General features: G+C 36.5%; 1 protein-coding gene and 1 long non-coding RNA gene across 4 annotated transcripts; both read left to right on the forward strand.

Moving 5' to 3' along the window:
* Nucleotides 1-5,830: 5,830 nt before the first annotated feature.
* Nucleotides 5,831-9,662, forward strand: LOC113274202. 3 transcript variants are annotated; one of them, XR_003322862.1, is made up of 7 exons: nt 5,831-6,198; nt 6,417-6,612; nt 6,988-8,022; nt 8,142-8,229; nt 8,475-8,531; nt 8,623-8,725; nt 9,405-9,662. It is a non-coding gene; the product is annotated as an uncharacterized LOC113274202 (long non-coding RNA). The 3 variants fall into 3 exon arrangements; XR_003322861.1 differs by having other exon boundaries at nt 6,988-7,166; nt 7,943-8,229; XR_003322860.1 differs by having other exon boundaries at nt 6,988-8,229.
* A 2,345-nt stretch (nt 9,663-12,007) lies between these two features.
* On the forward strand, nt 12,008-21,488 carry LOC113276381 (phospholipid-transporting ATPase 3-like). The gene is made up of 27 exons (XM_026525980.1): nt 12,008-12,758; nt 13,236-13,301; nt 13,416-13,477; nt 13,566-13,647; nt 13,806-13,916; nt 14,220-14,297; nt 14,421-14,517; nt 14,655-14,761; nt 15,453-15,518; nt 15,812-15,933; nt 16,068-16,152; nt 16,240-16,317; nt 16,430-16,546; nt 16,932-17,081; nt 17,162-17,266; nt 17,495-17,637; nt 17,717-17,818; nt 17,900-17,963; nt 18,048-18,260; nt 18,340-18,505; nt 18,596-18,675; nt 18,784-19,023; nt 19,257-19,478; nt 19,565-19,732; nt 19,809-20,171; nt 20,303-20,409; nt 20,932-21,488. Exons 1-27 carry the CDS (start codon nt 12,537-12,539, stop codon nt 21,236-21,238), a joined length of 3,723 nt encoding a protein of 1,240 aa, XP_026381765.1. The 5' UTR covers nt 12,008-12,536; the 3' UTR covers nt 21,239-21,488.
* The last annotated feature ends 591 nt before the right edge of the window (nt 21,489-22,079 follow it).

A 22,079-nucleotide genomic window follows, 5' to 3' on the forward strand; every position in this document is an offset into this window, starting at 1 on the left:
CTGAGTTAACTTCCGATTATTTCAAGTTCAAAATTTGAAAAGTATCAGTTTTTCCAAATTATGATTTTTGGGCCATCGTTCATTCGGAACTTTACAAAAAAAATTATCCTCCGAATATTGCAAGTTCAAAACAAACCATGCCATGGCTCTAGGTGGTTCCAAGGGCCAATATAGAAGGTTAGACACCCCATATTCGGAAGTTTTGGTAACTGAGTTAACTTCCGATTATTTGAAGTTCAAAATTTGAAAAGTATCAGTTTTTCCCAAATTCTGATTTTTGGGCCATCGTACATTCAGAACTTTACAAAAAAAATTATCCTCCGAATATTACAAGTTCAAAACAAACCATGCCATGGGTCTAGGTGGTTCCAAGGGCCAATATAGAAGGTTAGGCACCCCATATTCGGAAGTTCTGGTAACTGAGTTACCTTCCGATCATTTCAAGTTCAAATTTGAAAAGTATCAGTTTTTCCCAAATTCTGATTTTTGGGCCATCGTTCATTCGGAACTTTACAAAAAAAATTATCCTCTGAATGTTTTATTCGGAGGGAATACGTGTATCGTTAGCAACCGATTGTAGTGCATCATTGGTACGAAACCTCAACGGCCATATTTTCAGAAACCTCAACGGCCATATTTTCAAAAATTAGAGCCGTTGGAACTCTAATCTATATAAGGAGGGTAACCCCTCTCAGTTATTATTGAGTAAAAAATCAGAATGAAAAACTTTTTCAATGGCAAGTCCATCATCAATCGACAATATACTTCGAAGATGCAAGCGAACAACTACATCAATTGCAGCAATGGAAGAAGAAATACAAAAAAGGAACAAACAACCCAAAAAAATTAAACCATCGTTAGTGGCAACGAAGGAGGAGGAAGAGGAAATCAAGGCTAAGAAGCGAGGTGAAGAACAATTCCATCATAGAGAAAGATTAAAACAAGTTGAGGAAGAGACCGAATGGATAAAAAATTATTACATTGTGAAAGATCTACCCAAAGAACAGCAGGACGATCGTATATTTTGGATTAACGTTTCATTGGGTCCTTTTGTTGGTAAGTACAAGAAGCCACCCACAATTATGAACCATCCCATGTTTCTTCAAGGGTGCACCATGTTATAAAATTGTGCACCGAGTACAACCGTATTCTTGCTAGGCACAGAGACGACAGGTTTGCGGCACAAGATGCTTATTCCAAGTGGAGAGGAGAGTCGTTTCTACATTTCGAAGCCGCGTTGATTGTTGCATCTCGGACTGGGAAAAAAGAATAACATGTGATGTTTGAGTGCTGTAAATTCAAATTTTTAATATTAATCGGCGGTTTGATAAAATATGGAATTCCCGAATATGATTAATCGGATTGAAGTGTTATAATACTGTTGTTCCATTACTGATTAATATTCGTAATCAAAACGTGTATCAAAGAGCCCGATTCCTACATTCGGGAGACAACATTGTATTATTTGCGACCGATTAAATCATATATCTTCACAAAAAAGTTTCCAAAAAACTTGTACAAATTACATGTTCGAAAAAAAAATCAAACATCGTCATCATCCGAGGGGATCAATTCGAGTAACTCAGCGGGAAAGTTGTGGTCCATAACGCGATCCCAATCAACCATGTTGGACTCATATTGTTTCACCCAATCCTTGCAATGGTTCATCGGGAAGTAATCGTGCCACTTACTCAACGGAGGTAACGGACAATCTTTCTTTACTCTTAAACCGATAAAATGCATTTCATTCACAAATGCCATTACGATTCTTCTATCTTTAACCGACTCGTCGCAAGCCGTTCTTGTGGGTGCAAACGTCATGCTAAGTCCATACATAGGAGGAACAAAGAAATGTACCACGCAATTCAAAACGTCCGCTAGGAGATATCCAAATTTAGGCATTGTCATCCAATACTTGGATCCGATTGTCTTCAATCCCTTTCGGCACTTCACACGCGCAACTAAGTCTTTGAACTCTTGTTCTTTGTCGTATCTATCTCCTCGCCTCATCATCTCCATATAAAAACCCTTGTCCTTCACTAGTTGTACCGCCATCTTATTTCTTAAATATTGGCATTGGGTGACATCTTCGATATCCGCCTCTCTAAAGTAACCCATTTGTTCCGTAGCAACGTGAAACCCACAATTTCCATCCCCATCAACCTCGTCGGTCGACAAAACAAATGGAATGATAAGTGGAGGGAGTTGTTCCAAATACTCTTTGTATATTGTATATGTGGATCGATTTGGTCTTCCATTAAGATCTCTAGGGCAACGAAGAGTACCTTTGTCCTCTTTTATAGTAAGAATTTCCATTGATTGGGTTTGTTGCGAGGCGTTCATTTGCTCAACAACTTCTTCGACAACATTGGGTTGACTTACTTGAGAAGGCTCTGTAGAGATCTTTGGCCTTACTTGTCGGGTGGTTGGTCCACTTTGATCATTTCTTGGACGACCTCTTTTCTTAGGCTCCGGCTCATCTTCAAATTCGGCTTCCGAACGCTCGTGCCTAGACAATATTCTTTTATTAGACAAATACTCCTTCAACTCTTTTCTTTGGATGGTCCTCGACACTTCGGTGTTCGGCCTACCGGTGTTCTTTTGCTTAATAGGTTCATCAACCTCCCTTAAAGAAGGGTGAAGGGCTTCCTCCAAATTATGCATCAATATTTGCTTCTTTGCCGTTTGATGTAGCGTAACGCTCGGCTATTCGTGCACACAATTCCGACTCCAAGAAAGACGGACCATCAACTACCGGGGTGTTCGGAGTGAAATTTAATTGCTTCCAAAATGGGTGAATATCATCGATGTCAATCACTTCAACATACCTACCCAACTTATGACGACACGGGAGTCCAATACCTATCATATCCTTGCAAACACAAACCGTATTCTCGTCATCATAAGTTTTATATAACTTCAATTGTTTCATCATGCGATTTATTGCCCATCTTGAAACTTTATGAACAACTCCCCTTAGAAGCAATTTTTCCTTAATATGTTCCATCGGGAATTGGTGTACACTAAATTGCATACATTTCCTAATCTTTACGAGATCACGATTGGTGAATTCATGGATTGCTTCTTGGATCGACACAACTCCATTTTGACTACCAATTAGTATTTTCTTTAGTCGACCATGAGACCCCTCCGCAATGCTTGTCGCCTCGTTCTTGAAGTTACGATATTCATATGTCCATGCAAACACAAACCTCTCCTTAATCGTTAACCATTGTTTTTTACAATACTCAACCGGTTTTGGGTAGTCCGTGCCGTATTCATCCTCAAATTTCTTCAAGTTACATTCGTAAATTTCCTCGGTCATCGACCAAACGATTTTGTCCCATGCTTTCATGAACATTTTCCAAATAATTCCATCCTCCTTCCACTTTTCTTCAAATAGCCTATCCTCTTCCTTACGTTCTTCCACGGTTAATTTACTAATGCGCTCATCCTCTTCCTTTGACCTCTTGGTACCCTTCCTTGGTCTTTTAGCTTGGAAATGATGATGGCAATTGGTTTTGAGATTGCATTGAATGTGCCACGTACATTGCAAGTTTTGGGCTTCCGGAAACACTACCGCTATTGCATGCATTAAGGCTTGATCGTTATCCGTTACAATAACCCTTGGAAAATTATCACCGTTATAAATGGACCTCAACGTCTCCAACATCCAAATGAAACTCACATTGTTCTCATGATCCATTAAACCCCATGCAATCGTAAACGTGTTTTTGTCCGAAGTATGGCAAGCAATGTTCAACAACGGCATGTTATACTTGTTTGTCTTATAAGTAGCATCTATCAACAAAATTTGATGAAAGCATTGAGCCAATTGGATCATTTCGGGATGTGCCAAGAAAATACGAACCACTATACCATCCTTTTCTTCCCTTCTCAAGGTGTAGCCGTGTAACTCCGCTAACCACTCCGATTGTTGCATGACCGTTCTACCATCCCATTCAGTCCTTTTGATCGTAGCTAGGGCCGACTTAATTGTAGACAAAGAAGACAAGTTGTCGGGGTCGTCCGCCTTTATTTTACTTAAGATCGCACTCGCTTTTTGGATCCGCATAGACCTCACCGTCTGCATTTGATGTGGTTTTAACTTGGCAACCATTACATGTCCAATTAAATCCAACGGATCATCATGGTTGTGACAACCGTTATCAACTTTATACATTTTAACTCTTTACCTTTAATACCATCGGGCTTATAGAAGACAATCTTAAATGGGCATCCTATCTTCTTGGTATTGCTTCGGTATTTCCTATTCGTCTTCCGTACGTACTTACTATTCTTTCCCTCGTGACTCTTTCGCGTCCCACCTCGCTCGCAAATCATTTCAAATCGAGTGTCACTAACATGATTATTTTGAACTACCACGCACATGTTATCTTTTGCCTTGTTCATAAGCCATTCCTTTGCCTCCTTCTTACTTCCAAATGTCTAAACGTGCATAAAACAAAACAAATCTAATAAGCATAACCATTTAACATATAAATTTTGAAAAAAAAAAGTAGTAATGAGTATACCAAATCGTTTGCATAGTATAGGGAAGTGTCGGGCCTCAAATAGAAATCATCAACAAACTCTTCAATGGCCTGCATATGAAAGCAACAAATTATTATACAATAATCGGAGGTTATTAAATAAGTCAAATTGCCGAATATACTATATTCGGAATCCTATCGGTTATCCAAAACACCCGATTTATGCAAATGAATGTACACAGTTTACTGAGTGCAAAAAATGATATAATCGGAAGCTAAAATATATAGTAAAACAGCCGAATATAAATAACCGGGAGATAACTTTAATCGATAAACATCCGATTTTCAAGTTTTCGGAAATTTTATTTTGAGGCCACTGTTATATTCGGCAGTCAAATAATGTTAAACTATTACCGATTGTAAAGGATAAGAATACTGAGTTTTGAAATTTTTTGAGGAATTCGTTTTTGGGGCCATTCGGGGGAAAATAACTCTACATAACTACCGAATGTAGATTTTTTTGGAAAACCAGTTTGGGGTTTTTTCTCATATTCGGCAGTAAACTACTATCTTGGAACTACCGAATATACATATTTGGTACTCAATGTGTTATATTCGTAAGTTTATTCGAGAAATTATCTACCGAATCTGGATAGTTCATGGCATTCAATGCATGCAATAATCGGTTTTTCTTGTTTACAAAAGCACACAAACGCATGCAAATCGAGTATTTGAGTTTCTTAACACAATACCTGTGTTTTACATGCATCGTTAGCTTCAATATCAGGCGATTCTCCATTTTCTTCCATGAAAGGGTCGTCTAGGTTTTCCTCTCCACAAAAGTTTGGATCATTCAACATATACCCCAAATCGTCTTCTCTAAACGGTCGTGAACCCTCAACATTTTGTTCTTCGCCATGATTCTCACCTTCTTCTTCATATCCATCCATTTTTGTAGTGATAAAATGGGTTTTCCCTTTTTTCCTTCACATTCTTCTCTATAACTCTAACAACTCAAAAATGAAAAAGAAATGGAAAAAATGAAACAGAAATCATTCTAATACTGCACCGACTACAATCGGGAGTCTGGGTAATATTTTGACTTCCGATTACAATCGGAGGATAACAATGTTATCATATCCTCCGAATATATAAGGGTAATTTCGCCATTACGAATTACGCGAGATAAGGGCTGGCTACATTTTCCCATTGGATGACCTTTTTTGTTTTATTGTTGGTCCCTAAATCCTTTTGAGTGGCCCCTAAAAACGGGAAGCAACAAATATCCCCATTGACAACCCCATTATTTCTCCATGAGAAACATCGGTCAAATTGGGAAGAAAATCTTTAAGACGCAGAAAAGTACAGGAATCTGTAATCAATCTTAAAGCGTTACAGTACAATTTATCCTTTGATCTTCTCTTTTCCTTCCTCTAAGATTATACAGTAACTCAACATTGAAGCCCAGTAATCAATTTCCTCATACGTTACATAAACAATATCCCTCTCTAATGTTCCCTTTATAAACCCCACTAAAGGTTTCTTACCATGTTTCAAACGCATACTCTCTCCACGTACCTGCCATTTAGTTTTTTTTTTGATTCTTTTCAATTTTAATTTGATTTTCCAACTTAAAATTCTCAGTTGATTGTTCTGTTGTAGATTTCAAGTGTTGTATCAAGAAAAGAGGTGCCATTCATCTGAGGTAATTACTACTAAACCTGTACTTGAATTGTGTTTCTGCATTTTTAGTTGATTTTTTACTGTGACTGACTTTGTTGATTCTTGGCTATACATGGATTCAATTATCTGTATTTATGTAGTGATCAAGTGATCAATTGTATTGTAATAGATTCATGCCTATATTTTGATTCATGTCATTGAGGTTACTTTTGCTGAGTAATTGATTCCAATTTTCTACAGTCCATACTCTTTCATTTTTTTCAAATGGGTTCCCAGACATCATCCCTTCCAAACGCCCCGCAATCACCTAGAAAACTTCCTCCCACATAGGCAAGTCCGAAGAAGGCACAAAATTGATGTCGCGTTCAATGGAATCAGCTAGATTTCATTGGGACCAACCAGGTATCATCCTGGACGTCTTCATGCTCAAGACAATGTAAGTATCTGAAACTGTGTCAGAAATGTTTGATTATCTGTCACTTATTTTTTGCAGTTAGTATAATCATTGAGCAAGATAATCGGAATATAGCCAAGAATACAGTTGATCAATGTGATATAGAATTTTCAGGACCTTATAAAAATACACTTATATTTTCCTTTTTCAGCTAATCACCGAGGAAGACATTTTATAGTAGCAACATTGTTCATAAATTATTTTTCACTTTTTGTTTTAGTATCCACTACTTATGTTGGAGTCTTAATATAGTTAGTATAATCAGAATAATCTACTTGATTCATTTTTGTGTTTTTACTTTGCGAATTGGTACATGGTTCTTACTGTTGTATATTGGGAATTGCCAACCCATTGCAGGAATAACGTGTTCGACAAAGTGTTTCATCCAAAAGATCTATCAAGTTAGATGCTTTTGATTATAGAACAACACCATTTTTAGTGGTCTATCAAGTGCTTCCGCATTATAATATTGTGCAGGCTCCCACGTCGTATCATCATCCAGCATGGAAAATTGAAATGCAACAAACCACCACCGGGTATACTCCAATATTTTTAATCCCTGAAACATTGCAATAAAATAATGCGGTGTTATTGTACATTTGCATGTCCCTATGGTCATAAAATTTGATTGCCGAAATGATTTTTAAGTCAGCCTACATATTAAAATATAACTTTTGGTCTTACTGATCTGCAAATCTCGGAATTCAGTGCTTAGACACGAAATCATGCAACACATTTCATAGCAAGAATTTAAGGTTGAATTACTATTCTGCTATTCATTTTGGGTTTTTTTCTTCGATCTTTTGGGCACATAGAAATATGCGAGCCATGGAAAATATTGTATATACATTATTCAAAAACCAAATCATTAAAGGTCAAATGTGAATTTAAACATGTTGTTTTACCAGCTTTTGAGCAACATTTAGCCAATAGTTTGTGACCCTAACATTTTACCAAAGAAGGTAACTCATCTGGGGAGGTGAACTTCAAACCTTCAGAGATAGATCCATGGCTCAACAATTTTTGTATGTTAGTTTGCTTCATGGGTTTCAGGTCAATTTTTTTAATTTGTATTGGATTATTGATTAGGGGGAGCTGTTATAGGGGTATTATGTACGTTAATTGGCTTGTTGGGACCATTATTAGCTTACCTTAGTACCGTAAGCCGTGAATGCATAACTATTGTGCTACGTAATTTAAGGAGTGGAGATATTTTGTTGTGGTTGCACATGTACATGTTCGTTGGAATGTTGATCGCTTGCTCATACTAATGCTCCTCTTTTTCTTATTTGATTTGACTCATCTTTAACAGATGATGGGCAACATATGTTGACATAAGGTGTCACATCATACTTTCTTAATCTCTCTACCAATACTCTATGATAAAAATGTGTATGTTCCTGATCAAAACTTTGCATAGCCAGCAATTGCTATTACAGAATATATCCATTTAATTTTGAAAAATGCAAAGACATCTAGAATATGAAATGGATGATGCAACATGATTGTAGAGATAGATAAAGAGCTCATTTTGATGTCCAGTCATTGAAAAAGATCTTCCAGAACAATGGCTATTCGCAGACTCATAGTTACTAGCAGGTAACTTCTTCGCGCTCTTTTCTGAAACTACAATTTTACTTGAGTGGAAACTTTATTAGTATGTATAAAGCACATAGCTACATGAGCTGTTGCCTGCGAACTAAGTTTTGAGGAGACACCCGTTCATAAAGACAAAATACACATATTATGGTTTAGAATGTGCTATTGTTTCTTATATAGTTGATATTGTGGTGTAAAAATGCTTTAGCAACTTGCATTAACGTATCATGTGTACTTGAGTGCAGATTTGACAACATTTAGAGTACTGGCGATGGTGGCTCCAGGTGCGAGAAACTCGGCAGGTGGATAATTCTTTCCGTTTTCTTAAGCTAAAAATCAAATTGGAAGTTGTAGGTTGTTCTGTATTTACCTTGGTTCCTAATTCAACATCAGACTATCTTTCAAGGGGAATGGAAATGGCTGCCTGTGGTTTGAGGTGATAGAGATGGCTGGCATCCACGAAATCGATACTCAAAGTTAAGCATCAAATGGATAAGTAAGTTACGTATACTTGGTACTTAGCCCATATTTATGAGAAATTCTTGATCTTTAATGATAACATGCATAATCTACACTCCTTAGGTGCTAATAGGTTCGTTTCTTAGTCAGAACTGCTTTAAAAACTACCTAGCATACTAATCACTGTGATACCTGCTGATAGTTACACCGAAACGAGCACATTTTATACCCTTTTGATGATTCAAGTGATTTTAAGTTGTAAACAGCAAGATGATAATTTTGTAAGAACGAGCGTCATATGAGATTTTTCCCAAACACTAATTTAGGTTCACTGTGTTGTGGTCAATAAAAATCCTGACATAATCTTCGTAATTTTATTTTTTTTCGGGTGCGTTGATTGAAGTTCATTTATATAAAAGAACTTACTCAACTGGGACTAATACCAAGAGATGTGTTCAGTATCCAATAAATAATATCATATGCTTTGCATACTTTGGTTCACAATGCATCTTAAAATGTGTTAGTATTTTGCCTGTGGATACTCAAGCATAAAAACATTACCTTCATGTTGCTAATAAGCAGAGAATATTCTCTTACCAATCTTTCTTGATTTACATACTGACCTTACTTGACCAACCTTTCTTGATTTACATACTGACCTTACTTGATGTAGCTCATCATCGAGATAACAACTTTAAGCCATTCATGTTTTGCAGGACCAATATAAATGGATTAATATCTCTGGCACGACTGACATTGCAAGGATCTCCTACACTGTTGTGCCTGACAGACATTATCAAAAAGTGGAGAACAAAGGAGTGCTTGGTTATTACATTTTTAATGCATTTGGTACAGCAGCTAATTTAAAAAACGAAAATGTTGGTTTGGCTGTCACAAGTGATTTTGAGAAAATTTGGATTTTTGTCCCATGAAAATTCAGTAACACCTACAGCTAAATAAACTTATTTTCAACAACTAGCCAAAACACGTGCCATTCTTTCAGAATTCACCCATGCAATATTGCGCGATCAAATACTCTTTGTCAAGTGCGTCGTCTCTATAATATTGCATTAACCAGTACTGGGATACGTATTATAGATGTGACATAGGAAGTAAGGAAGCACCAGAGTATCTGCAATGGAATGTAATTAGAATCACACTGGATTTTCAAAACAATGGTTCAAAATCAATATCCCTCTTTTGACAGTATGGCAGTTTTGCCTATTTTGTTGTCGAGAAAGGCTGTAAACACATCAGCAATGTGTTTCATTAAATTTGTTCATCTGAGTTCTGTAATACGCCATGAGGGATGTCCTCTATCAAGGAGTGATAATCAGGATAAGTGTCTCACTATGAGTTATGGAGATATAATTGGAGAGAATACTGTCTGATTAAAAAAAGGATACTGAATAGCGGCATAGGAAAAAACTGTGAAAGTATCCTGGAAATTTGTAGGTGCCTTAAGTTCTTTCAGTATAGAAGAATATCATTTCATATTTGAAAGTAAGAAAATTCAAATTCATAATCTGTACAATATGAGTCAATTTAGTACAGTAATTTCCATTCAACAATAAAATAAAACAGAAGACTTGATTGATTGTTGCAACTAGGAGAAGGCTATAAAATGATCCAGTGATTAAGTTCTTTTTATTAAAAAGAACATGGTTCACTTGAATGTATGTAAATAACCAGAAAATATCTTTCATTTTTTAACAAGAACTTTGCAAGCACAGAACGCCTAGGTGATAAATTTAGCATTGGGTAACTGTATGGGTATGCCAAGGAAATCCACATGTCTGAATTAGCAAAATCTCTAGCAAAAGCTAATTAAGCCGGTAAGACCACATAATATACCTCTTCCGTTGGCATATGGACCCAAAATGACTGGCTCAACAATTACCAATGTACAAACCCGAAATCTAATAATTTGTTTGTCACTAATAACTAACTAATTCAACCAAAATATACTTGAACTGTGATATACCACAAGTTTAGAGACTTTAGGTATTTGGAGCATGTAACCTCCATATGGATGCATTATTATGAGATGGTAAATAGACTCATATGCATCACAATAACACATTACTCTGGCATGCAGGTGTTAGATGTCATGGCTACGTTTCGTATATTCCTACACTTTTAACAACGAACCAAAGCTCGGGCCGTTAAAGGGAACCTTTAGTGATGCATTTGAGATTTGCAGATACACAAATTTCAAAGCTTTGTTGCGAAGATTGTTTGATTTTCAAAACTCTTAAAAAAAGGTTGGCAGTTCGAAGATTGTTTGATTTTCTAGTTGTAGAAGCTGGCCGTTCGTAAAACATTGATCAACAAACCCACACCTAAAAGAAAAAAAATCAAACCATTCCGTTGAGAAAACCCACCCAAAAAAATGAAAAAAAAAAATCTAGTAAATTGGATCTTGGAGTAAGTACTTGAACTTCGCTCCTAGTTGTAACTGCTGCTTCCAAAATTGATTAATTCAGTTGTTCCAAAATGTATCTGCGAAGAATTTTTTGTACCAACAAATAAATAAACAAACAAAAAAAAGACGGTCAAGACACAATACATGTGCCCCTACTAAACTCCCGGGGATAAGATTCACCAGGGACCACAAGTTTCAAAATTCTTGGAGAGACGGCTTTTTTGAGCAGTTCCTCTAGAATTACTGATTCTAGCCTCAGGATTCAGCATAAAATGGTGCATTACATGTCAATCTGTCAAAAGTCAAACGTTTCCAAGCAAAGGTTTAAGTTGAAATACTTTTTGACCAAAAATTTCCGATTGCTCAACTGCCTTAACTACCTACATTTATAACTAATTAAATGAAATTCATTATGCGACACCTCCTGTACTTAAAAATACAATAAAGAAGAGAATTTCATATTCGTTTCTAACAAGCCCTTCTGTAATTCTCTTCAATTTCGTGGAACTTGATCAAATCAAATGGCAAACTTATAAATTGGTTTACAACAAGTTTATGAGTTTACACTATTGCTTACAAGTTACAAGTCTTTCCATTAAAATCCGTTGCACTAGAGAAAACACTCTTTAATCAGATAGTGTATCATCAACACACGACATTGTCGTTGTCCTTTCACTAGGAAGGCACTAGTGAAAATCGAAAACATTATATTTGGAAGGAGTTTCGCAACCAGAAATAAAAGGTATTTTTGTTGTTGGCATTAGCAATAAATAATACAGCTAAAGCTATGCGAAACACCTCACCATAGTGCTTGTTGGCCACTTGGCCTTGCCTTATACAGTAAGCAATTTCTGAAAGTTGTTTTATTTTGCAAATCTATAGGGTCGATTTTTGGAAGTTCCAACTTATTAAGTGCTTGCCAAACGCCCTCTTACTGCACACGCGAAGAACTTTCCAAATTTTGTTTGCCAAAGAAGTAACGACTTTTCGTACATTTTCAAAGTTTTACTAGAAGGGGAAGAATTTGAGTCGTCCCGATCTAACACGTTACGCGGCGGCATTACCAAGTACCAACCGAGTCGACTCCTACTTGTCTTCTCCTCCCCTCATGAATTCTGTTGAATTCTGTCCCGACATTGAAACTTGTGAAACGAAATCGAACCAGTGAGTGAGAGACAAGAAAAAAAAGGAAGAAATTTCTTTGTCTCTCTCTCACTAAAAAGAAACTTTGCCTGTAGTATTTGGGTGCTAGCTACAAATTAGGGAAGTGTTTGTTTTTTCATTTCTAAAATTATTATCACCGCGGAAAAATTTGCAAGAAAAATCGACGGAGGAATTTGTATCTTGCGATTGATCGATCGATCTAGTTTTATTTGGTGTGTTTCTATAACAAGAAGTACTTAATAAGTAAGTAAAAGAAAAGATGAGTGGATGGGATAGAGTAGGTATATCTAGGTCAAAATTCGGTGGTGGTGAAGGAAGAAGTTTTTACTCAAGAGCTAATATGGATTCCAATGATCGGAAAAATTCTACCAACTCTGAATCTTCTCGTACTGTTCGTCTTGGTAGAGTTCAACCTCAAGCTCCTGGAAATCGTACCATCTTTTGTAATGATCGTGATGCTAATCTTCCTGTCAAATTTAAGGTACGCCGGCTTCAGATCCCTAATGAGAATGTACTTAAAACATTTGTGATTAAGGTTTTTTGATTGAATATAGTTGTCACATTTGGGTTTTATCGATTGGGTTTTGTTTTTGTGTACATTGTTTGAGTGTCAGTTAGTTCAACTATACTGCAGTAATGAACTAGTTACATTAGTGTTGGTTAGGGTTTTCTTGTTGCATAAAAGACTTTATCGTAGGTTGCTAGAGAATGGGGTATTGGGGAAGGTACATCCGTGGACTAACTCATATTCTTAAACTCCACTTTGTTGCTACTAGTGGTGTTAGAGCGGAGTCTTTTAATCTAATGGTGGTTTTGGGTGTTCAAGTTTTGTTTTTGGTGTGGAGTAAGCTGTTGTCTTCTGTGGATGTTTTTGCTTGTAAAGACTTATCGTGTTAACCCTGATACATTTTGTTGTCATAGAGGGTTTTATTGACCACTGTTATATTGTAATTTTCAGGGAAACTCCATTTCAACTACAAAGTACAACATCTTTACCTTTCTGCCCAAAGGATTGTTTGAGCAGGTAACTGACTGTTATTGGTTTGGGTAGGAGTGTTAAGATGATTGGATATGCACTTCATATATTTGCACTTTTGATTTCTCCCTTGACACATTTCCATCTGATTTACACTTACAGTTCAGGCGGGTAGCTAATTTATACTTTCTTATGATTTCAATCTTATCCACAACACCAATCAGGTACGAGCAATAGTAAAATGGTGGTTAATTTAGAATATGGAATCACCCATTATGATACTTGTTCTGACAATTTGTTACTTACGTGTAGTCCTGTGCATCCAATAACCAATGTGGTCCCACTTAGTCTTGTGCTTTTCGTCTCCCTCGTCAAGGAGGCTTGGGAAGATTGGGTAAGTGTCATTAGGATTTTGACATATGTTTACTTTTTTTTTCTCTAGCTGATTAGCACATAATTAATATTTGTTTTTTGTTAGTTTGAATCTTCTGTATCTTCTGTTAAGTTGTACTGAAAATTAATCGTATTTATGTTTTCTTTTATGATTTGCAGAAACGCTTACTCAATGATAGGGTGATAAACAATACGCCTATAGATGTTTTGATGGACCAAAGGTGGGAAAGTATTCCGTGGAGGAAGCTGCAGGTCGGGGATATTGTCAAAGTAAGTTACTTTTTTTTTTCTGTATTCTAATATTTTTGCGTGTTATCCCCGACCTTGAGTATGCAATTGACTTAAGCTGTTATCAATAATTCATCTCTGAAAGGACCTCAGTACACATTTGGGTGGCCCTGACAATAGATGATCCTCCCAGTTAGTCTGTTAGTTTGGATACATTCATGATAGAGTTTTTGGTAGCAGTTGACTCTCTTTGATGTTAGTTTTTGTTAATTGCAACCCTGTTAGATGGTTAGCTATATAATTCTAATAGCTCTTAATTCGATGTTTGTTACACACTGATTGCAGGTTAAGCAGGATGGATATTTCCCCGCAGATTTGCTTTTTCTTGCTAGTTCAAATGCAGATGGTGTTTGCTACATTGAGGTTTCATTTCTTTTAGTCAGAGTTGTTAGATCTTCCTTTCTGTTTGGACTACATGTTTCTACAGTAAAAATCTGAGCGCCTGGTTATCTTTAACTGATGTTATTTTTGTTTGTTGGGTAATAGACGGCAAATCTTGATGGCGAAACAAATTTAAAGATTAGAAAAGCATTGGAAAGAACTTGGGATTACTTGACCCCTGATAAAGCCTGTGAATTTAAAGGTACGTTATCTCCTGATCATTCATCATGCTATGCTGTAAGAAGCTATTTTCCTTTGACCTATATAGGTAAAGTAAGTATTGGATCTGTTTCCTCGTTGACTTTGGTAGTGATCTTATATATACTCTTTTGACTTCAGGGGAAGTACAATGCGAACAGCCTAATAACTCTTTATACACTTTCACTGGAAATCTTTTGTTCCAAAAGCAGACGCTGCCTCTTTCTCCCAATCAAATCTTATTGCGAGTATGTTTTGCTCTCTCTCTCTCTCTTCATAATTATGTTTGTCATGATATGAGTTTTTCACTTGAACTTTTGTTTCACAAAATTGCACTTATTCATACTTAGTCTGTCTCTTAGTATGGTTTTATTAACTTGCATCATGTGGGTTCTGCAAGGGTGCATAGTCAAGATTGGTTGACTAATTTACCTATTTCAGGTTTTCATTTATGATTGTGTGCAACTTATCGAGCTAAGGCGTAAAACATTGAAGTGTCCGATCGAACAAAATGTCCTCATCTATAGATTAGTGTAGTGAAAAGCTGAAACCTTTGAGCTCAACTTGTTTGTGTCACTTTGAACACTTTTATCTTAGAATGTACTCATGCCACATTAGACAGCTATCTGACTTTCCTCACTTTAAACCTTTAAGCTCGACTTTTGTTTTTAAACACTTTTTTCTTAATCAGTGTTTCACTACTGCGTCATTAAACATTTATGCATTGTTCTTTTTAGACCTTTGAGCTCAGCTTGTTCGTCTTCGTGTACATACTTTACTCTTAGACAGTGTTTCCTTACTGCTTCCTTGGACAATTTAGCCATGTTCCATACATTTTGTTATTAAAATACTAGTGCATGTGGTATTCTTATTAAGATGCATCAGTCCTTATATTTGGCATATATATTTACCGTTACTCCCCGGGAATCATTCTTTCAGGGATGCAGTCTCAGGAACACAGAATACATGGTTGGGGTCGTTATATTTACCGGGCACGAAACAAAGGTGCAACATTGTTCCATGTGCTGTAACGTGCTATTTGGTTTTTCTTCTTTCCTACTCTGTTTATGATCTGTTTGTGTATGGAAGTATGTTGTAGTCAATTTTCAGATGTTTTGGGTAGGATAGTGAAAACTTGTTTAATTACTGTAAATTCTCCCGAAGCTGTAGTGAGACATTTCCTTCAGCGTAATTGGATAATATCCATTTCTACCACATGTATTCTGGATTTCTTATAATATATCTAACCTGGTTATATTTCCAAACTGTATTTACCACACATGTTGCTTAAATTGTAGGTTATGATGAATACAATGAATGTCCCTTCAAAAAGAAGTACTCTGGAGAGGAAACTTGATAAGCTTATTCTCGCTCTTTTTCTCTTTCTCTTTCTTATGTGTGTTATCGGAGGAATTGGCAGGTAAGATTACTAATTGATTTCCTTCACATTAATAGTTATAGTTATTTCGTTATATGAAAACTTCATTATATAAGATTTGTTCTCGAAGGTTGCTGTGAGAGTAATAGTATCATTTGCTTGATTGAAATGCACAGCGGTGTTTTCATTAACCGGAAGTACTACTACTTGGGTCTTACTAAAAATGTAGAGAAACAGTTCAACCCTGATAACAGATTCGTGGTATGTCCTGCAATCTAATATCTAAATGGGATCTTGTTCTGTATGTTACACCAGCCATATATTCATAATTCTTTCCCTCTTTTACAGGTTGCTATCCTTGCTATGTTTACCTTAATAACACTGTACTCAACAATTATCCCTATTTCTCTTTATGTTTCCATTGAGGTAAGAGGAGTAACTTATTCAGTTGATGCAGTTCCATTGAAGAATACATCTTCACTCAATGTATTGTATGTGGCCTTCGTTTAATCATATATTATTTTGTTGCAAATGTCAGATGATCAAATTCATCCAATCTACTCAATTTATCAACAAGGATTTGAACATGTATCATAAGGAAACAAACACCCCAGCTCTTGCTAGGACATCAAATCTGAATGAGGAGCTTGGACAGGTATTTTCTCAGTAGAAGGCCATTTAAGTCCTAGAGAATGTTGTATGTGATATTTTTGGTTTGGAGAAGTTACTGATTTGATTGTTAGTTTGGAGTGTTTTTGGCCATGCTAGTGGACAATAGCGGGGGCATGCCAGTGTTTTATGGTCATGATAGATAATCATAAGGAATTTGGAATTATAATAATATTATTATTATTTGATATATTTTGAGATATATATTGCATATTAAATAAATGTCAATCAGAAGTATGAGTTAATAACTAAAGAAGTGTGGACTCCATTAAACCCAAACTCGGCTTTATTTGATGTACATATGCTCATTGTGCTACTATATGTTGCAGTATAATTTTGCATCTGTAACTCTTCTTTATGTTTGTGTACAGGTGGCGTACATTTTTACAGATAAAACAGGAACATTAACGAGGAATCTGATGGAGTTCTTTAAGTGCTCAATTGGTGGAGAGGTATATGGAACTGGTATTACCGAAATAGAAAAAGGAGGAGCTCAGCGGAGCGGGATAAACATAGAGGAGGTTGATTTTTGAATTTATCTCAGGCTCGTAATTTTCTGTTCTCCTATTCCCATGTGTCAATTTAATATGGTTTCCTGTAGGCGCCAAAATCGTCTACTGCTGTGCACGAAAAAGGGTTCAATTTTGATGATGCTAGGCTAATGCAAGGTGCCTGGAGGAATGAACCTAATGCTGATGCTTGCAAGGTAGATCAGTCAATGCAGTCTGATTTATTGTAATTTGAGTCTTTTTGTATGTCTAATTGCTAACATTTGACATTCTTAAGTTGGCAGTAAACAGTTGATGATGCAGCGGTGCCCATATATATACTAAATGAAAATTTTGGAGCATTGTGATTCATGAAAATTTGAGTCTGTAACTGATAAGTTCTCTTGTGTAGATATGTATTAATTAGAAGTTTTTCTTCTGAGTAGGAGTTTTTCCGATGCCTTGCTATCTGTCATACTGTGCTTCCTGAAGGTGACGAATCACCTGAGAAGATCGGGTATCAAGCTGCATCTCCAGATGAGTCTGCTTTAGTTGTTGCAGCAAAGAACTTTGGATTCTTTTTTTACAGGTTTGTAGTTACTGTTTTACTTATTTAGCTACTGTAGATGGCTGAATGAGTTCTTAATGTGTAAAACCTTTCCTTTCAGGCGTACACCAACTATGATAAAGGTTCGTGAGTCCCATGTGGAGAAAATGGGCAAAATCCAAGATGCATCTTATGAAATTCTGAATGTTTTGGAGTTCAATAGGTGGGAACTTATCTCTTCTTATCCACAATGTTTATTTCTTTACTGTTACTAGTGTTGATGCCCATCTTTTCATGTAAATAGTACAAGGAAGCGCCAATCTGTGATATGTCGTTACCAAGATGGCAGGCTTGTATTGTACTGCAAGGTAATTTTGCAAGACTCGCTTTACCTAGAAAATGTTTTGGTTATAAAAAGTTGCATCTATGATGAGAAATCTTATGCCTGACAGGGAGCTGATACTGTGGTTTACGAAAGATTGACGGGTGGAAATAACAACTTAAAGAACAAAACCAGGGAACACTTGGAAAATTTTGGATCTGCTGGTCTACGTACCCTTTGTCTGGCCTATAAGGATCTAAGTGCGGAGGTGTATGAGAGCTGGAATGAGAAATTCATTCAAGCGAAGTCTTCTTTGCGGGACCGTGAGAAAAAGTTGGATGAGGTATTTTCTTTAGTGCTGCGGATTCTCCTTTTAGTGGATTCCTCTGTGTTCTCGTTTAAGATTTCTAAAATTTCTACAGGTTGCTGAACTTATAGAAAAAGATCTCATTTTAATTGGAGCCACTGCTATTGAAGATAAGCTACAAGAAGGAGTTCCCTCATGTATAGAAACTCTTCAAAGAGCTGGAATGAAGATCTGGATGCTAACTGGGGATAAGTTGGAAACAGCAATTAATATAGCTTATGGTAATTCGAGTTGCTTATGGTTTTTGTACTTTAATCTCTCAGTATCTTAGCTACTTGTCTAACGTTCTTATTGTTTACCTTATTATGCAGCCTGTAACTTGATCAATAATAATATGAAACAGTTCATCATCAGTTCAGAAACAGATGCAATTAGGAGTGTTGAAGATAAGGTAAGTCACACATTCAAATGCTATTACTAATCTTACATAAGTGTATGATGTAAAGCATTTCATCCAGATTTCTAGTTGTTAATAATGTTCTCAAACTATAACGATTAGGGTGATTTAGTGGAAACTGAGCGCTTTATCAGAGATTTGGTGAAACAAGAGTTGAAGAGATGCCTCGGGGAGGCACAACATTATCTGAATGCTGTATCTGGGACCAAATTGGCACTTGTAATTGATGGGAAGTGTTTGATGTATGCATTGGACCCAGCTTTGCGAGTAACACTGCTTAACCTGAGCTTGAATTGCAGTTCGGTAGTCTGCTGCCGAGTTTCCCCACTACAAAAAGCTCAGGTAATCTCTCGTTGGTTTAGGAATTAACCATAGTTAAAAACATTTCATATTAAAAAAAAATGTAATTAGGATGTAACAATGATTGAAAACTCATTTCATTTCATTTCATTTCAATTCATTTTTTTTTTTTGATATAACTATTGTTTCACGCCATGAATTTCTTTCACTACTTTTTATGTGAAAGTGTGCACGTTCATATTCTGATGAAGTTAATACCGTCACATGTTTCTTAGGTAACCAGTCTTGTGAAAAAAGGTGCAAAGAAGATAACCCTAAGTATCGGGGATGGTGCCAATGATGTGAGCATGATTCAAGCTGCTCATGTTGGCGTTGGTATAAGTGGATTAGAAGGAAGGCAAGCAGTCATGGCTAGTGATTTTGCAATTGCTCAGTTCAGATTTCTTACTGATTTACTCCTCGTACATGGACGATGGTCGTATCTTAGGATTTCCAAGGTTTTAATTTGTTCTTTCGATTGGCTAAAACTTCACGTCTGTCAGGAATTCCATTACCCTACTGATGATTTTCATGCCTTTTGCAGGTTGTGACATACTTCTTCTACAAGAATCTCACTTTTACTTTGACCCAGTTTTGGTTCACTTTCCAAACTGGGTTTTCTGGTCAGAGGTTCTATGATGATTGGTTCCAGTCATTATATAATGTTATTTTCACAGCTTTGCCGGTAATCATGGTTGGACTGTTCGACAAGGTATTGTCATGAAATGCACATGGTTTTTTCTCATTAACGAACATCGCATGCAATTGATACAAAATATTCTTTTCAGGATGTTAGTGCATCTCTATCTAAAAAATACCCGGAGTTATACAAGGAGGGAATTAGAAATAACTTCTTCAAGTGGGAAGTTGTTGGCATCTGGGCTTTCTTCGCTTTCTTCCAGTCATTGATCTTCTATTACTTTGTGACTGTTTCCAGTCAGAGTACTTACAGTTCATCCGGCAAGCTTTTTGGACTATGGGATATTAGTACGATGACCTTTACTTGTGTTGTAGTAGCTGTCAATCTTCGTCTCTATTTGGCTTGTAGTTCAATCACAAGGTGGCACCACATCAGTATTTGGGGAAGCATTTTAGGTTGGTTCGCGTTTATCTTTATATATTCTGGGATCATGACGCCGTTTGATAGACAAGTAAGTCCCCTCTCACGAATTTCTGTTTTATGTTTTCTTAGTTGTGTTTAAACTTTTATCCATCATTTTCCTCTCTTCACAAATTTCTGTTCGTTTTGTTCTTGAACATACCTTTACACATTAAATTGCAGGAGAATGTATACTATGTCATCTACGTCTTAATGAGTACCATTTACTTTTATCTCACGCTTCTTCTGGTCCCCATTTTGGCTCTTCTTGGCGACTTCATTTACCAAGGGTAAGAAGTAAAGAACATTCGCAAATGATGTTACTCTCTCTCTGTATATATATATGTAAAACTTAATTTGTCAGGGTAGAGTCGTGAGGAAGGTCCAGACCAGTATTCTGCTGTTTCTTGTTAGTACTATAATCTTTTTACTCTGCGCCAAGATTTGAGGTCCTAGGAATGAAGGAAAAAAGCAACTAATTATACAATTGTTTCGCCTCTTGGAAAAATAGTACTTGCAGGCCAACAAATCATACTACTTGTAGTTCTCCCAGAACTATTATTATCCATTTGGTCCATCAGTGATCGTTACGGAATTGTAGGAACTCTAGAATAATATGGAAATTGTCTAGGATGTTGATTATCAAACACTTCTTTTACATATGGCTTTTCAGATTTGCCATGAAATATGGGCCAATATGGTGTCCCACATTTTCCTAAAGAGGTGTCCACCAAGAAGGTTCATGAAAATATAGGTAGAACAACTTGTTCCTTGGTCACTGATATCTTAGTTTCTGTCATCTTCTAATGCAGATTTCAAAGATGGTTTTTCCCGTACAACTACCAGATTATTCAGGAAATCCACAGACATGAGCCTGATGACAACAGCAAAGCGAGGTTGATGGAGATTGGTAACCATTTGACACCAGACCAAGAGAGAAGCTACGCAATCTCTCAGTTGCCACGAGAAAATTCAAAGCATACTGGTTTTGCTTTTGATTCACCAGGTTATGAGTCATTCTTTGCTTCCCAACAGGGTGTTTATGCCCCACAGAAAGCATGGGATGTGGCACGAAGAGCTAGTATGAGATCACAACCGAAAGCGCCTAGGAAGAATTAGTTTCATTGTACATTTTTGACATTAGTAAAATTGGGGGGGAAGTATGTATATTTATATGTGAAGAAAAAATACAAATTAATAGTACCCACTACCCATACTGTTTTTGTACGCATAGCTCATTGTAGGTGGTTAGGGTTAGTCAATTGGGGAAATTCTTTAGATCTATTTTCAATCTTGTGGTAATTGCCTACTGTAATGAATCTTGATTACATATGAGAATTCCTTAAATTTTCATTTTAGTTGCTTTCAAGCTTTGCCCTGTGGTCCCTTCTGTTTTGAGTTTTCTGTTTTTTTAACGAAAACCTAGCAACCTTCCTTTTATGTATGTTTTGAATCTTCTGTACTGCGGACTTCGAGGTAATTTAATTCCAACTCCAAGAATAAGAAATCAGGAAGCGAGTTAATTTGAGAAGGTGTCCAGGTTGTTAAAGAGCTGTGGGTGAATTTGCTCCTCATCGGAGTTACCTAGAATCTCTTATAGGCTTGTGTTCCTCCGCGATTTATATAAGACAATGCAATCTTGACCGCTGGATCGATACCCCTGAGATTTGGTATCCCCTTTATAAATCATGGTGTTCCTAGCTGTCCATTTTTTAGCTTGGTCTCCGGCAGGTTTTTTGTTTTTTTTTTTTGGAGAAAGACAGCAAAAGGAACGGTAATGGCACTTAGTGACCACCGGTTCTAGTTCACTAGTTTTAGTTCTAGTAGTTTTAGATCTAGGATTTAAATGATGTCATTGAAATGGTTTTGGAAAGAAAATGGAAGAACACCAAGTAAAATCGATATTTTAAAATATTTATATCAGACGAAAACGTTGTTATAAACACATGAAACAATCACA

The sequence above is a fragment of the Papaver somniferum genome, chromosome 4 (genome assembly GCF_003573695.1).
Source record: "Papaver somniferum cultivar HN1 chromosome 4, ASM357369v1, whole genome shotgun sequence".
Taxonomy (NCBI): Eukaryota; Viridiplantae; Streptophyta; class Magnoliopsida; order Ranunculales; family Papaveraceae; genus Papaver; species Papaver somniferum.

Excerpts from the sequence above, each read along its gene's own strand:
- LOC113276381 (XM_026525980.1), top strand. The coding sequence starts at position 12,537 with ATGAGTGGATGGGATAGAGTAGGTATATCTAGGTCAAAATTCGGTGGT. Across the intron at positions 14,518-14,654 it reads TAAAGCCTGTGAATTTAAAG|GGGAAGTACAATGCGAACAG; the intron begins GTACGTTATCTC and ends TTTTGACTTCAG. Across the intron at positions 17,638-17,716 it reads TTTGGATTCTTTTTTTACAG|GCGTACACCAACTATGATAA; the intron begins GTTTGTAGTTAC and ends CTTTCCTTTCAG.